At 32.2% G+C, this 17,062-nt stretch overlaps 2 protein-coding genes across 2 annotated transcripts; both read right to left on the bottom strand.

The window, feature by feature from the left end:
* Window positions 1-5,238: 5,238 nt before the first annotated feature.
* Window positions 5,239-6,092, bottom strand: LOC122589015. Its single transcript, XM_043761249.1, has one exon. The coding sequence runs from the start codon at window positions 6,090-6,092 to the stop codon at window positions 5,406-5,408; it is 687 nt and encodes a 228-aa protein (XP_043617184.1). The 3' UTR covers window positions 5,239-5,405.
* A 5,849-nt stretch (window positions 6,093-11,941) lies between these two features.
* On the bottom strand, window positions 11,942-16,366 carry LOC122582168. The gene is made up of 3 exons (XM_043754528.1): window positions 16,225-16,366; window positions 13,268-14,804; window positions 11,942-12,165 (listed from the first exon to the last, which is right to left on the bottom strand). Exons 2-3 carry the CDS (start codon window positions 14,721-14,723, stop codon window positions 12,104-12,106), a joined length of 1,518 nt encoding a protein of 505 aa, XP_043610463.1. The 5' UTR covers window positions 14,724-14,804; window positions 16,225-16,366; the 3' UTR covers window positions 11,942-12,103.
* Between the last annotated feature and the right edge of the window lie 696 nt (window positions 16,367-17,062).

Raw genomic sequence — 17,062 nt, 5'->3', positions numbered from 1 at the left:
AAGTAAAGTTTTTTAAAATAACAATACAACGTTTGAAAGTTACATGGGTGGGTCCACTTTTTGCCCCATCTTCTTCATTAAAGACTAAAATGGTACCCGCGCGTTGCGGCAGGATACCATGGTAAAGGCTTTCCATGTCGTGATTAACAAATATAAAGTAAGCGTGGACAATCAATTAAACAATAGCATACGATGGAGCGCGCCCATTGGACGCATTGATGAAATTAACAGGCATTTGGGGTTGTGTGTGCAAGCGTCGACGTGTATCTTTTTGCGCGATGAATAAACATTGGTAAATGGACCTATGTTTGCCATTTGAAGACACAATGTAAAGATCAAAAGTTTGTTGATAATAAAATGGTAGTATGAAAGTTTTGTGTAGAATGAAAGGTATTTAAATACAACTCAAATAAATCATAGCAATTTATTTTTGAAAATTATTATGAAATTAATTAAAAGATTGTTACAAAAGTTTTGAAAAGTTTAAAGTTATGTATGAAATTAATTAAAAGATGGTGCCGTGGGATTTTGTATCATAATTGGAAAGTTTTAATTGACAATAATGAGTTGATAACAATGAATTAAGAATTACCATAATTAGGTGATTTTGTGCACATATGATGTTTCTTAATCGGGATGTTTTTTACGTGATTTGTTTTGATAAGTGAGGGCATAATAGACATTTTCCCCCTGTAACTTTTAACAGGGGGCTATGTTTTTTAATAGATATTATAGAAGTATAGATATATGTGAATGGAGAGTCAACAAGTTTTAGTCATTTACAACAAAGATACAAAACTTAATGCGCAGTGTACAACTGTATAATGCAGAAATTATTCTAGATGGTTAAAATGTGTTGTAAAAATATCACTTCCCTATGTGTATATGTAATACTTCATTAATATATTGATGAAATTCTCTAAAGTTAATTCTCCAACTTGACTTAAATTGAAAAAATCTTAACCCTTGAATGAAAATCAAAGACCAAAATTCAATAATTATCATTGAATATTGACCTTTAATTTTAATCTAATGGTTAAAATTACCCTAACATGACTAGGGTAAAGAGAATCTCGTCCCATAAAATATAGTCACACTTTTTTTTTTTACAAATTCTGTTATAAAATCTCATAAATTTCTTTTCATCTCATCTGTTCAAATATTAAGTAGGTCCTCACTCAAATTTATGGTAGTTCTTTAATAAAATCATTATATATTTTTTCAAAAATATACAAATTTTAGGTAGGTCATAGGACCTATCTTGTTTATAGCTAGATCTATCTGATATTGTTGGAAATCAATTTCAAATCTACATCAAAACTTGAATTTAGCGAGTATGTGCATTGCAGAAACAAAATGATTTGTTCAAAACATATCCGCATGGGAATGATCTCTAGAATTGTGGGCATATATACAGATTCCATATTTTCTTCCGACATGACAAAGGTAGGAATTAATTGAAGAGGCTCAAAACTTAATAATTGGGCAATGTATAAAGGATAGCGGTATCCAAAAGCCTCTAGTAAACATATGACATATTTTAGATTTTAGCATAGTTCGAGACGTACCCTTATGGCCTTATTCCCTTAAAAATGTATATTTTGAGTGGACTGGACCGGCCAGCACTATCGATTTTGTCTATTTGTATCGACTTTAGAAATAATTTTACATGATTAGGTGGTGTTTGGATTATCTTTCTAGATGGATTTTACCTTATTGTTTTATCCTCTAAATAGTACTATTATTATTTCGAACAAATTACACAATAATTTTGCAGTTTACTAGATAAAAGAGTTTTCAGTTTAATTACAATAATTGTTCAAACTTGACTTGAACAAGCTTCCACTTCGAGAAAAGCTTCAAACAAAGACAGTTACGGCAATTTTCGGTTTTGAATTTTACCAATTCGTTCGATTTATACTGAACCTATGTAGAACCAAAACAGGTACGGCAAAAAGGTACGAGAACGATACGGGAATGGGGAACGGCAAAACTAAACAATTCAGGATACGGGAACGGCAATAAAATAGTATACAAATATAAATTATATCGATTTTGATAGAGAGAGACTTGAGAGAGTATGTATAATTGTATATGTATAACTATATAATATATGTTTGATCAGTAATTACTCATTGAATGTTTAGTGTTTAATAATTGGTTTTGGAACAGAAAAAATTTAATGTTGATCAAAATGTATATAATATAGCCTGTTTGGGTTTGAGGAATAGAAAAAGTCCATTAAACCCTTGATATAAATTGGAAACAGTGTGAAAACTTCAAAGAAATGTTTCGGTAACTATAAAAAATTCAAGGAAAGGTTTCATACGTGTTTCGTACGCATAAATGTTTCCATGGGGTTTTGAAAACGGGTACGCCTACCTGTTTGGAGTTTCGGTGCATCATAGTACTAAACTAGTGTTAATACCCGTACGATGTACGGTAGCTATATAAATTGTATCATAAAGAAATTTAAATATGCCTCATACATGATTCGTGAGTATGAAATAAATTGTGGTTGAAGTAAACCAATTATTTAAGTAAATTATAATAAACAGTAATGATAAATATAATATATGTTTAGTTAGAGTTTTGAATTTACCCTAAATTGTTAAAATCACATCAAAATCGGAACTTGTAACCATACCCGGATAACGACAAATAGTCTTGTGATTTTCGGATCGTAACCTCAAATTTTTGAAGTTTTCATGTTAATAACTTATTATTATAAGTAATAAGAGGTGAAAATTTGAGAAAAAAAATTTATTAATGAGAAAACGATCAATCAAATAAGGTTATAATGTCTTTTGTATTAATAAGTTAAAGAGTTAAAGTTTAATTCTAAGTCTAATAAGAAAATTGAATCTATATACAATTAAAGAAGCTAATTTAATAAGATAAATAAACTAAAAAAACACGTGTCGATGAAGAATTACGTCACGTGTCGTTACAAAGACATTTCAATCCTGTTTTAGTTTATTGGTAGATAACTCAAACTCTTGACAGAGGAGTGTACGTTTTTTCAATATAAATGTGTATAGGATTGTTTAGAATTTGGATTTGCACAAACGTGCGACGTATATCATGGAGGTTATAGTCCTGAGTTATAGAGCGAAAACATGAAAGAGTACAAAGTATAGAGAAAAATAATAATATACGAGTAGTTTTTATTAACCAAATGGCTCCGTCTCTAGACATATAGGAAAGAAAGTATTATAGTTAACTCCTCATTGGCTCATTATTTATAAAAGTTATTTTTTTTTTAAGGTGTGTATCATTTACTCGCAACCAGAGCCGGCCTTGATACTGGGCGAAGCGGGCGATGGCACGGAGCATAAAAAATAGAGGGGCAACAGATTTTCGGTTCAAGTTATAATATACTAGTTTCATTTAGGCGTCAAAATAATGTTATAAGAGGTTTGTTTACGCATTAAAACTATTATATATTAGTTATGACAACTAGATCTGAGAAAAAAACCTTCAGTTCGGTTTTAATGGTGAAAGTCGGCAAATTGCAGAAAAATTGCACGACATGGAAGATGCTACGAGTATATTTTATTTTACATTTTCAATTTAGACCCCTTCACTTATAGCAACTTCATTATTTACTTTAGTATTCCATTTACATACTTTGACTTTCAAAAATTTATAACTTTTGTCCATTTTAAACGTGATGCAAGAATAATGGTTTTTCAATATTACTTTAATTTATATTCACAAAATAATATTACAAAATATTTTTAACTATTATTATGTGTATGAAATATTAGTTGTTATTCTTAACTAATATAGAGTATAAACTATATCACTACTTGAATAGTACGTTCTTGTTACAATAAATTAACTAATAATAAGTTTAGTTATTTTTAATTTTTCTAATAGTTTTTCTAATATGAAACTTTTAATTCACATTTACTTCCCGAACTTATAAATTTGTAATATTTATTTATTTAATAATAGTTGGCATATAAATAAGCCATTTGAACGGACATGATACAACCTGACCCTATGTTGTTTGCATACAAAATTTCTATACGGGCATATTATAGCAATTTTGCCCATAGCATCCGATTCCTCAGGACCGGCACTGCTCGCAACAAGGTATCTAGTTTACGTTGTTTTAACCGGTTCCGTGCTAGAGAGCTCTTTCACCCTCAATACCTACTAGAAGGAGAAACTCCCAACTAAACTGCTCGAAGGCACGACATTTAATTAAGATAAAACTTTGTCTCCTCTGCAAGATTCAAACCTGCTTCAATGAAGGACTTTATTTGTGAAATTCCTAAAAATGTCTCTCGAACTTGAGATCTTCATCATATAAAGCTGATGTTCAAACAAAAACAATAACGCATATGCAATAGCATAACTTTTTACTCCTTATTATGTATTTATGCCGATGTCGATACACATATATTAAATGATTGACTCAATGGTTTGGTAGGAGATGTATGTCACTTTTCCGACCAAACAATATGAACAATTTCCAAAAAATAACCCGTTATCCTTGCATTATTTTATGAGGCTAAAAGGAGTGGGGGAAGATGGAGAGGGGAGGATATCCGCCATGTGGCAAGAATATTTTGATAGGAAAAGGGGGGATTGGTGTAAAGGGGGGAGAAAGGGGCGTTGAAGGGGTGGGGGAGAATGTTTTGGGCGAAAAAAAATTCTGCCTGGAGGGGGAAGGGGCGCAATCGGTGAGCAGGGGTGGTGTTCCGGGCGAGATTTGGGCGAAAAGTGGGGGATACACGCCCCACTCCGTTTAGCCTGAATTTGTGGTCATCTCTCATGCATGTCTATACATAGTATACACCAAAACATGAAATTGAGTCGAGCAAGTCATCAATTACACTAACAACTTTAAATTAACTTAGGAAAGGTCTTCATAATAGACACAAGTTAAACTGATCGAGCTTTTCAAATAAACTATCTAGTATCAACTTTGATTAATGAGATACTCGGATCCGGCCAATAGCTTCTGAGTCTTGTCAACTTGAATTTTTGGCTGCAAATTAAAGTTACTAACGGATCACTAACCCGGCCACTTGATTATTTATACTTGCAATAAATTGTCAAACTTGAGTTATCTTACATTGTTACTTTTACCATACCATTTTATCAATTCCACCCAAACTTTATTAGTTAATGATTAAATCTACTCAAGCATAGTTATGTATCAAATACAGTATGTCTTAAAAGTTAGTAAATTACAAAGAATTAAATTATCAACACAAAAAGAGATTTCAGCAAAACAAAGATACTTTTTATCATTAAAGACATAAATTGACCACAAACAAGATAACATCCCCATGACAAATTACACCTTATTCCCAAACTCACAATATCTCAAATTAAAAACTAACCACCACACAAACTAATTAACAGGACAATGACACCACGATATATCGCTATATCGCGAGAACTAAACCAGGAACAGATTTCCCGACACTTTTCGTCAAACTACTCTCCCAAACAGAAGGACAATGTAACGACTTAACGGCAGAAACCTTAATTGTTTCTTTCGAATTCGCGAGAAACCGAGTGACCGTCAAGGAAGTATTAAAATACTCACGAACTTGCGTTATTATCCCAAATGAGTTCACGGTCCACGCATGAATCCAATAAATATCGCGTTTTTTGTCACACCCTTCGACAATTACCGTAGACCCAAATTCGTCTATGGAAAGAGGAATAAATTGAAATGAATCGAACGTGTTTGTAATTTTGTTGTTTTCGGTACCAGTTAACAATTGCATCATATATTGGTGAGATGGAGGGCCATGAAACCACCACTCGAGATCATGTGCTAAGAGCTTGCTGACGGTTTTAACGTCGCGAGTACTTAGCGCATGGTAGAGTGTTAAGACTACGTTTCCGTTTCCGGAATCGGAAAGTGGAGATTGAAAGTTGGCCAGTTCTGTTAAAACTTGTAAGTGTTTTAAAAAATGTTTGTGGTGAATGGAAAAGGAATGGGAATTGGATGATGGAATTGGAATGAAATGAGGGAAGGTTTTATAGGAGGGTGTTAAGGATAATTTGGGAATTTGTTGTGATAATGCCATCGGTCCTGTTTGGCGAGCGTGATCGGGGTCCATTTTTACTTTTTGATTTTTTAAATGTCGTGATGTCAACTTCGTTGTGATATGGTTTCAAGATAAAAACTACAAATGTGAGTATGTGACAGTTGTTTCTAAATTTTGGCGTTTCGTTAAGTTTTATAGTTTGTGGTTTACTTCTCTGGTATTAGTTTTATGCTTATTATCAGTTGGGACATTTTCAATTATTAGATTTACATTAAACATCGAAATTTAAACTTGATTTTTAAATTTAAATATTTGTTTTAACCCAATGGCCAATGACTTTAACTTGAACGCATATGGTTTTGTATCCAAAATTCCTTGTGAATAAACTTTATGGAATGTTTATTTCATGATGATATACACGACTATACGAGTAGAGATTAAAGGTACTGTCTTTTTCATTTAAGGATAAAAGTCGTGTGTTCTGTTTTTAATATGATATAGAAACCTCTATTTCATGCTCTATACGTAGTAATAAAAGGTATGATATGTGCTCAAAAGAGAGTCTAAAGCAGTCTTTTAATAGTAAAAGTTAAGGCTTTTATAAAATTATGGATTTATGATCAACAAGTTATATACATTCGATATATGTTAATAACTTCTTAGTCTTCTTTGCATATATTTTTTTTTAAATTATAAACACCTTCACATTGATTATCACTTCATGTTAAGTTGTTGAACTTCATATATGAATAATTGAATATTGTGACACATTCACCATCATCAATTTCACTATCACCCACTAGCCATTGAGTCTCCACCAATATTCCTCTGCACTAGCCGACACTTTCACACATATCTTGGTTTGCCGGGTTAATGATTGACCAATGAAGTTATTGATTCTACTATTAAAAAAAACCAACTTAAATCATTGATTAAATCTTTTTTTAATAATGATCCGTGCTGCGGATATAATTAAAAAAAAAACAAATGGTTTCCCCGTTCAAGTTTATATATCAAATGTTTTTTCGGATGTAAAGAACATCAAACTTATATTTTGGATATAGTGCTGCAACCCTTATGATCTTCCTATATTTTTCAAATAATAAAACTGATGTTATTTTTAAAAAACCTTAAAATGTTTTTGAACACGCTTAATCAGTCAAATCATGGTCTTAATGCACTGTAGGGTCGACATACTCTTAAAAAATATTTACTTTTAAAATTAGGTTTCGATTTAATTAGATGTTTTGCTTAGTCGATAAAAGCTTTAATATAAAGATAATTCGACAAATAACATGACCTTTTTTATTCTTAGTAGAAAACTATTGGTTTGCTAGTGACAAAAATAAATTTTACGAGTAATGTTTTAAGGGAAAAATGGTCAAAGTCACTTGGTTTGGGACCAAACATAAAAGCGACTTTAGGATGGAGGACCCACTCTTGCCAGCTAGCTATTGCTAACGAGAATGGGATGATAGAATGGAGATGAAAAATAGGGATTACGCTTTAGGGGTGAACCATCTAAAATTTTAATCTTAGTTGTTTATGGGTGATATTAGGGATACACCGTCCACTGTTCATAGAAACACTACCAAAATGTGTTGTTTTATGTAAAATACTCTGTTGGTTACCACGTTTTATATTAAACGTCGTGTTTGGTCGGTATGTAGAAAATTAAATTGCAGAGTGGAATTACACGTGGTCACACACATGTCAGTCATTCTCCTGTTTTAGGTACCGTTTTACATAAAACGCTTCGTATTAGGTTAAACGGTACCTAAAACGGGAGAATGACTAGCACGTGTGTCAAACAACGTGTAATTCTCCTTATAGCTTTTACTATCTACACGCCGGCCAAACGTAACGTTTTATACAAAATGGGGCGCTTAACGCGGCATTTTACATAAAATGGAGCGTTTCGGTAGTGTTTGCTTCAAACAGTTGATGTGTGTAGATAGCCGCTTCCTTGTTTATTTATTATCTAGATCAAACTCGAGCTAGTATGATGTATCCGAATCTGATTTGGATATAAATTATTACTCACCATCTAATTATTCATCTATTAATATAATGAAACGTGATTAAAAATTATAAAATAATATGAATTATTCTTTAACATCATGATTTAGATTAAATAATATCCTTATGAATATCAAAATCAATAATAAATCACGATAAATATGTCTATGATACATGTCTATTATTAGACTACTAATGAAAGACTAAGTGTATGTGATGACAACTTCGATAAATATATATAATTACCTGTTTATGGTACGATTATTAAGATTTAGTAAGGATATAAAACAAACATAGCGTATAGATAACAAAAGACAGAGACAGAAATTTTTTAGCGAGGGACCAATCTTAAAACTTGTTTGTCATACTTATAAGAGTCGTATTCGAGAATGTAAAAAAAATCGGACCCTAGCTCAGGAATAGATGGATCCATAAAAGAATTTCAGTCTCCACACCAGGTGTAACAGAGACAGAAATTTTTTAGCGAGGGACCAATCTTAAAACTTGTTTGTCATACTTATAAGATTCGTATTCGAGAATGTAAAAAAAAATTGGACCCTAGCTCGGGAATAGATGGATCCATAAAAAAATTTCAGTCTCCACACCAGGTATAACATTCATATTTAAAAATACGAATTCTTTATAAAGAAAGACCATATGTGTCAGACAAGATCTCCAATCATAGTGTAACATTCATATTTAACTTGTATATATCTTTCCTACATAAATATTATGATTAATATATATATGATAATTGAAATAATATAATTTTTTCACAAACACCTACACTATTAATTTATTACACATTTATATATCCAAATAAAAAAAACTTTTTCTTTAACCTTTCTTCATTCTTTCTATTAAAATTAAAACATATTCAAGTTTTTTTATTCTCCTAATTAAAAGATCTATCTCAAAATTAATTGTTCGATAACCAAATTTACTTTTAAATAATAAGCTTATGTCAATAAAGATAATATATGTACGTATTTTCTATTTATTTTTTCTTAGTTTAGGGAAAAAAATTACATATATACCATTTAATATTTAAAAAATTACATTATACTAAAATTTGGACAACGGGGTCAGCTGCCCAGATAACATAATAAATCCGTCCATGTAAAAAACTCTAAGTGTTTAATAATATATTAATCAGACAAAATTAAATTTTTTGTTTTTTTTGTTTTGTGCATCCATATTGAATGCATGTTCATTAAAATAGATGCTTAACTATAAAAATTAATTTTTTTAGTTTTGACGGATCGTAGTTAAATATTTATATAGTAATAATTAAGTATATATTATGTTTGTTTATGGGCCAATAACACATTAAAATGAAGTTTTGCAATTTTTTTTTCTTATGAACGACATTCTATTCTACTCTTATTCCTAAATTACACGTATGTTTGAAAACCAGGACTCTCGAAAAACTTCTATTAATCCATCCTCACAAATGTGAGTAGTGAGATTTGAACACAAGTGAGTTATTCCAAAGTTAAAAACCTTACCAATGGGCCACCAACCCCATTGACAATTAAGTTTTATAATGTTCTTACGTTGTTTTCATTTCAAAGAAAATTTTAATAGAAAGCTACCCAAACATATATGTCAAGATTTTAATTTATCAAATGAAGTTTTATCCTAACAACGTTTAAGAAAAAAAAAACCCAACTTTTTCTTAACAACAAGACTTTATATACAATTATTTTTAACATTATATTACTAAATAGTAGTGTAAATAGTAGTGTAATTGTTTAAACAGTGGAGTAACAGTAATACTCGTACAACCAATCGATAGAGAACAGTCCCGTCGTCCCGACTAATATAGATGCAATGTATAAAGAACACGTGTCAACTCTCATGACTCCTATAATTCAAAAATACGTGGCAAACAATGGAGAAAATAAGTTGACAGCTATGCTATTTTATTGCTCGACACAACGTTGCTTAAATATTATTATCCCCCAATTTTTGTCCTGCCCACATTCCAACAGCAAAACTCACATTAATGATGCCCCATGCTTTCAGGAATTGAAGGAAAACATTTTCACAATGTGCAATATACCCATGCATTGTCGACGATTTTTTGAATCTAGTAATTTTTGTTTTAAACATAAAATCCTTATTTAGATTGTTAATTTTTAATTCAAAAAAATTGTATGTATAAAGCAGCCGCTAAAAAAATGGACATATATATAAGTCGCAAAGTTATTATTTGTTGTCATATATAAAAGTACGAATATCTAATCCACTATATATATTAACAAAAAAATTACAAGGTACATGGTTTTATTATCCAGTTTCCTATTATTACATAAGGATGAAAAGATGTTATAATTGTCGTTAACATCTACAAAATTGCATTATGAAGTTAAGGTCCTTAAGGAAGAGGTAATCATGTCTTAGTTAGTAGGTTTATAAAAGGTAATTTTGGTTAATCTAAAAGACAAGTAGTCAAGGAGTCAAAACCAGGCGTGACACATTATATATATATATATAACAATCCAAAAGTTGGTTTCTACAGTACCGGGTCGGGTTAACCGGTACTGTAGCAACCCGCTACTGTTGCAACTCAAAATTGGAACTGTAGCAATTGGGACGGTAGCAACTCGAACAAATATGCAGAATTTCTTTGGGAGCTTTTCATATTCTTCAGGATTTTTTTCTTCTTATCCTTCTTCAATCTTCATTTTTCCGAAAACAACTGATTCTTCAGCAACCACCACAGAAGGAACCACCGCCCGTGAAAGCCGGCGGTAAAAAGCTCTCCGGTAACATCCGCAACGAACAAACAAGAAAAATAACCATTATCCCATCACTTTCCAACCATTAACGAAGATAAAAAAATAATAAAATAAAATGGGTCAACCAGGAGAAACCACCGCCGGCCATCTACCTCGACAACCACCGAGTCTGCCAGTTACAAATCTTGACTGCTACATTCGGAAGCCAACTTGATCCGAATCTATAACAATACCAAACACCACCGCAAGAACCTCGAAACCACAGCTATACACAAATCTATATAAGACATAGAAAGAGAATGGTGTGTGGCGCTGCAGCCTATAGATAATACCGTCAATTTCTCTGATTAAGCATAAATATTGCGATTAAGAAAAAGAAGCAGTTGTTAATTGGTATGTGAAAAGTAGGTAGATTAGGAACGAGGAAAAAGTGTAAAACCATACATGGTATTCAAAAACCAGTAGGTGGTTTGGTGTGACTTAACACGATGACTGGTGTTTACAATTTGCATCCCACCCTCACGTGTCACGTATTCCGATTAGTAGTAGTATTTTTATATAAATAAATAAGTAAAGGTTGAGGATAATATATCAAACATTCTTTCTTTGTGTTTTGGTATATCAAACTTTTATGTTTTACATAAAGTCACAACGTAAAACACAAATGTAATATGGCATTAACAATAGCTTTTCTATTAAGATATGTATATTATTAATCATAATAGATTATTAGCAAAGTATCCGCGCAATGCGGCGATGATGACAGTGGCAACGTAAAATGATGTATGTAATTTATGTATATGCGTTTGATTTAAAAGAGTAATAGAGATATTTTATAATATAAAAGACTAATGATATAATTTAATAGTTAAAGGCTGGTAGTGATTTAATTCATTAAATATAGTTTTGTCGATTTATTTCATAAAGAGTGCATTGGTCATTTGTGGTGATTTATTTCATAAACGGTAGTTTAGTCATTTCGCATGTCTCATTTTTTCTTTAAGTTTCACTATAGTGTGGATAATTATTATAAGGGAGTATAGATAATTTCCGACTCATGGTTTCTAAAACATAAAAATGATAAACGAATTAAAAAAACTGTGAAATTCGCACTTTATTATATTTATAAATGAACAAATAATCAAAGTTAACGTAACCAACTATCCCGCAGCGAAGCGCGGGCCTTCAATACTAGTTATATATATAACAATTCGAAATGGGCGGTCATGTGAGGAAAGCTACAGTAGCTAGCCTTTCCAATCATGGCCTGCCACATCTACAGTACAAGGCTTTAAGCATGAAGTACAATCCCCCATAGCATTACTTTAGGATCAAGGGTATTTTTGTAACTTCACAAAAACGACCTCCATCTCCGTCATTTCCTGGTCGTCGCCGGTCAGGCGGATACGGTAATGTTATTATCATCAACAACAAAATCAAAATCAGATTTCTCATGAACAGCTTCATGTAAAAAGAAAGAAATAAAGGTTTATGAACCGCCGACAACACCGACGATACAGAACCACTTTTATAACAACATCAATATGATGAACATCCCTAGATCTAAACTAAAAAAAAGGGGAAAAAAGACGAAGAAAAAGTTAATGGTGTTAACCGAAAGCGGGGTGGCAGCGACGGCTCGGAATAACCACTTCCTCGGCTAGCCATGATCGGAAATAACAAAAGTGATCGGAAAAAATCATTTTGTAATAAGACAAGGATATAATGATTTGTAACCGAATTTGTATTTAGAAAAGTATAAACTGGTGTCTTTGGTAAGGTAAATACACCCATTGGAAAAACAATACCTAGCTCTTGTTTCTTCAAGTTTTACGATTCAGGCATCAAACAAGTCGTAATTCAAGGGCATATAATTCTAACAAGTTTTGATATAATTATGCACTTCCGGAGCTGTAAATGACTAGAATTGTACGTTATTATCAAATCCATATTCAATTTAAGACAATTTAATGTTCACATTGCTGTTTTGTATGCCATTTGAGTAAAAGTATATCCAGTTCCGTTCATACCAACTATAAGTTAAAGTTATTATTACAAGTCTAAAAGTCTAAAACCATGTTTAGATGTGCCTTGAGTAGTCTTGACTATCCACTTCACAAATTAGAAAAGTAACCAATACGCCTACTTTCAAACAAGTTTATGGCCATCTTTATTTGTCCAACATATTTTTTTTGTCCAAATTTAGAGACATATTTATAAGTGATCCAGAAATTAGTTTCAAACTAAAAATAGAAATATATAATTGCTTATACTAAGCTACTGTTTTAGATGTTCTGTTTAAAAAGGTTTAGGGCAATAACAGACTTTCTGACATATTTCACTCACAAAATCACATGAATTCCTTGCCTTCTAAGAGATATATTGATATATAATCTAAAAAGTCACTTCTAACATAGTTATAACACATAATCATCACAAGTTCACAACAAAGATTAAGCTTAAAGAGGTTAATACCCTAATTACCTTCTCTACTTATGATGGATTGAAAAGGTGGTTCAAGGGAAACATCTTTACTTCTTGAGGGTAAATCATCCTCTACCATTAATAACTCTCCAGTTGAATTTCCATTAACCTCCGTAAGCCTGTCACGACCCGGGGTTAATGATGAGCTATCATGAACAGGAGAACCCGGGCTTAACCCAAGCCCGGACTCTTTACTTGGTTTCTCATAAAACTTATCCTCCACAATATCATAAAAGTTTCCAGTTCGGACTTCTTGTGCAAGAGAACACCAACAGCAAAAAAGCCATAATGCACAATCAATGATCGCGGGTTTACCACAGCATGAACCAGATGGTGGTAAGTTATATCTTCTCCTCATTTGGATCCTCCAAAACCCGCCATAAAGTAAACCAAATACACATAACAAGAGTCCCGCAATCCCTAAAGTCTCTCTTATATTCTCATTCTTGATGTTAATAGCAGCCATTGTGAATATCCAAAACGGGGCAAAACAAAGTAAAAGAAACGTAGCTGTGTGGACATACATGTTTCCAAACCCGAGTCTTTCCATATTCCACCCAAAAACACAAAAGCTACAGAACAATGAAAGGTATGCAATAGAAATATCATTCCAGAAATCAAGTATACCTCCATTCCATTTAGGTCTACTTTCACTTGCAGAAAGTGAAAACGACAATCTTTTTTCCAATGATTTCACAACATTATCTTCTTTAGTTTGGGACTCTAAATCAGGCCCAGTGTCATAATCTTTGCCTAACGGGCTAGCAATAGTGTACACGCCAGCCATTGCAGCTGCGGCAATTGCTACAGATATGGTTATTGCCACCCCGAGTGCTGGTCTTTTTGATCTACTGTACCCAACATTTATACTGCACAAAGCATATTGCGCAAAACAGTTGAGGTTAAGAAGTAAAACAACTATAACCATATGTTTCCTTTCGTTCGGTTTATAAGTACCATTTTTGCAGTATGCTTTTCTTAACGTGGTCACGTCTTTTGATTTCCATCTTAAAAGGAGCACGAGGTGGTAAATCCTACGAGGATGATGGTACAGACATATCAGAGTAAACAGGGCGTTTAGGATTTGATTGTTTACTTCAAACCATGCTTCTCTTTGGTATTTTCGTGGAAGGGCGTGATTTAACATACCTGTCATTACAAAGAAGAGAATTGCACCCGAGATAGTGACACATAGGATCCAGATCAAAAGGGCCATATTCATCGGGTTCTTTATCCACTCTTTAGCCATCTTTTTAAGGGATTCCCAATTAACTTTCTTACGAAAATGAAGGAAATTCGTTGCTTTGTTGTTCTGTGAACTATGGCTGCCATTAACACTACTGTCCTCATTCGTATGAGGTATGTTAGAGGTTTTAATATCTGGATGAGCAGGAGTTATGGGTTTGCATCCATTGGATCCTTCGTCTTCAACTCTGTCCTTTTCAATTGGCGACATTATTACTATAATGATATTTTACGGCTGATGTCTAAGCTCCTCTACATGACTACGGGAACATGTTTCAAAGGCATTTTGTATCTAAAAGAAGATAAATAGAAGAAATTACTAAACTTGACTATGATAGAATAGGCAAAAAACATAGTCTTTAAGCAATATACACAATTCTTTAAATATCATTAAGTACATAATCAGTATGCTGGCCATTTCTTTTATATGAATTGGGACTACCATGCCACAAATTAGTCTGAATAAAAAATAAGAGATGTAGACCTTTTCAAAATCATATAATAACCAAGCATTTCAAAAAGGAAAATGCTAAACTTAACCCTTAGGGCCGAATTCAAAGTGCATACAAAATTTGTACCTTTCATATCAAAAGTCCACCCCAGAGTTTAATGGTAAATATAAAATTATTTAATGCATCTTAATTGCAGCCTAAAAATTACTAGAATTCTGTCCTCGGGGTGATGCACAGTAGCGTTTAATGTGTTTCAACTTGTTCAACAATGATATGTGTTTAAAGGGTTGGGGGTGACAATGTCAAGCTTTGCCGAGCACCGGCTTTGTATGGTGGTCTGTGGTAATTATGCTAGAGAGAGTTTTGAAGGGCTTTAATTTAACTGATTGGCACTTGATAGTAGCTACAGAAGTAACTAATAATTTTTTTTTAATGTTCTAAAAAAAAAAAAAACTAATAATTTTATTGTTGCATTTTTATTTATGTCAAGTTCATTGTATAAAGCTATAAAGATTTGAGAAGAGATTGTTACTTAATATATATACTATTACATAGTATATTTGGAATAAAAAAAAATATACTCTATATATGTTAATCGAAAATAGTTTATACATAATACATGCTCGAATCAGGCTCAAACCTTTGCCATAAAAGACAGTTCTGGCAATCAAACAGATATCTTACCGCAGCCTATGCCTATCTATTAACAAGCTAGGCGAATGGAATTTCTTCAAACAAAAACAAAGACTTGCCGATTCATGAAGCTTCTTTAGACAACATCAAAAGTTAGGAATATCTTGCCTTTTCATTCATTTAATTTAGTATATCAACAAATCAATCAATTTTGGGTCTACAAAAACCAAAAAAAAAAAAAAAACCCAACAGATTTCTAGCCCAGAATGTATCAGGGGTGGCCCGGGCCAGGGAGGCGCAAACCCGACATCGTTCATGGGCTCATTTTTACTATCGACATCAAAAAACGTTTTGTTATAATATTAATCTACCATTCATAAAAAAAATTGTATATATTTGAATTCGTCAGAGCCTATGGGCTCTTATCTTCATTGCTCGTCCTGAGTACTTGAATTCTCGAGACCGGTAACAGTAACACTTTGTAATCTCAATGGTCAACAACACTTTAAAGTTGGAGGTTCATAATAGTTTCAAATTACTATAGTCTGTTTAAAAAATAAAACAAAATAACAAATATATATGGAATCAATCCAGTACAAATATCAAATATGTGACAAAAAAAAGTACCTCTAAGTGAAGATTAACTATTTGGGCTTGATCATCTGATGAAGATAACGATGGTGATGAAATCTAGAGAGGGAGATGAAAAAAAAAAAAGGAAGTTGTTTAGATAGATATATTCTTTGTTTGTAATAACAAGAAAAGATGTATTGCGTAGTAGTAATAGTATAAAAACGGGCATGTGGATGATGATGATGAATATATAAACTTAATTAGAATACTATAAAGGTGGTCGTATCAATGCTTTTTATCTGTCCATCGATCTATATATCTTAAGCTGCTTTACAAAAAGTTGGTTCGGTTGACGCGTCAACTTACCAAAGTGGTCTTGTACGTATATATGCCATTTCTAACTGTTCATTACCGAATTCTGTCGTATTATTTTCCATTTTTCCTAAACATTTTACCTCAGATTTCATTTCAAAACTCAATTTTATACATAAAAAAATCCCATATGGCGGACTCATGTGACTCCTTCCACCTGACCAAACTATCTCATTTATTTATGGAAAAGAAAAATAATTGTATTTTTGAAAACTTTGATATCGATTCATGTCAGACTATCTCGTCTAGAGCCTGGCACTTAAAGTATAAAAGGATAAGTATCCTGAAATGTAACAAACTTTGGACAAATGTTTATAGTAGAAAATAACTAAAGTTTTGTGTATTGTATGTAAACAACTTTAAAAAATGTTTATTGTATGTAAGAAAACATATGTGACAACCATATAGAGGTGCCACTTGTTTAATTTTAATTGGTTGAATACATTTTCTTACATACAATAAACATTATTTTCGAGTTGTTTACATACAATACACACAACTTTAGTTAATTCTTACTATA

This window comes from Erigeron canadensis, chromosome 1, assembly GCF_010389155.1.
Source record: "Erigeron canadensis isolate Cc75 chromosome 1, C_canadensis_v1, whole genome shotgun sequence".
NCBI classification, from domain to species: Eukaryota; Viridiplantae; Streptophyta; class Magnoliopsida; order Asterales; family Asteraceae; genus Erigeron; species Erigeron canadensis.
The sequence above is the reverse complement of the archived record's forward strand: the minus strand, read 5'-3'. Positions and strand labels throughout refer to the sequence as shown.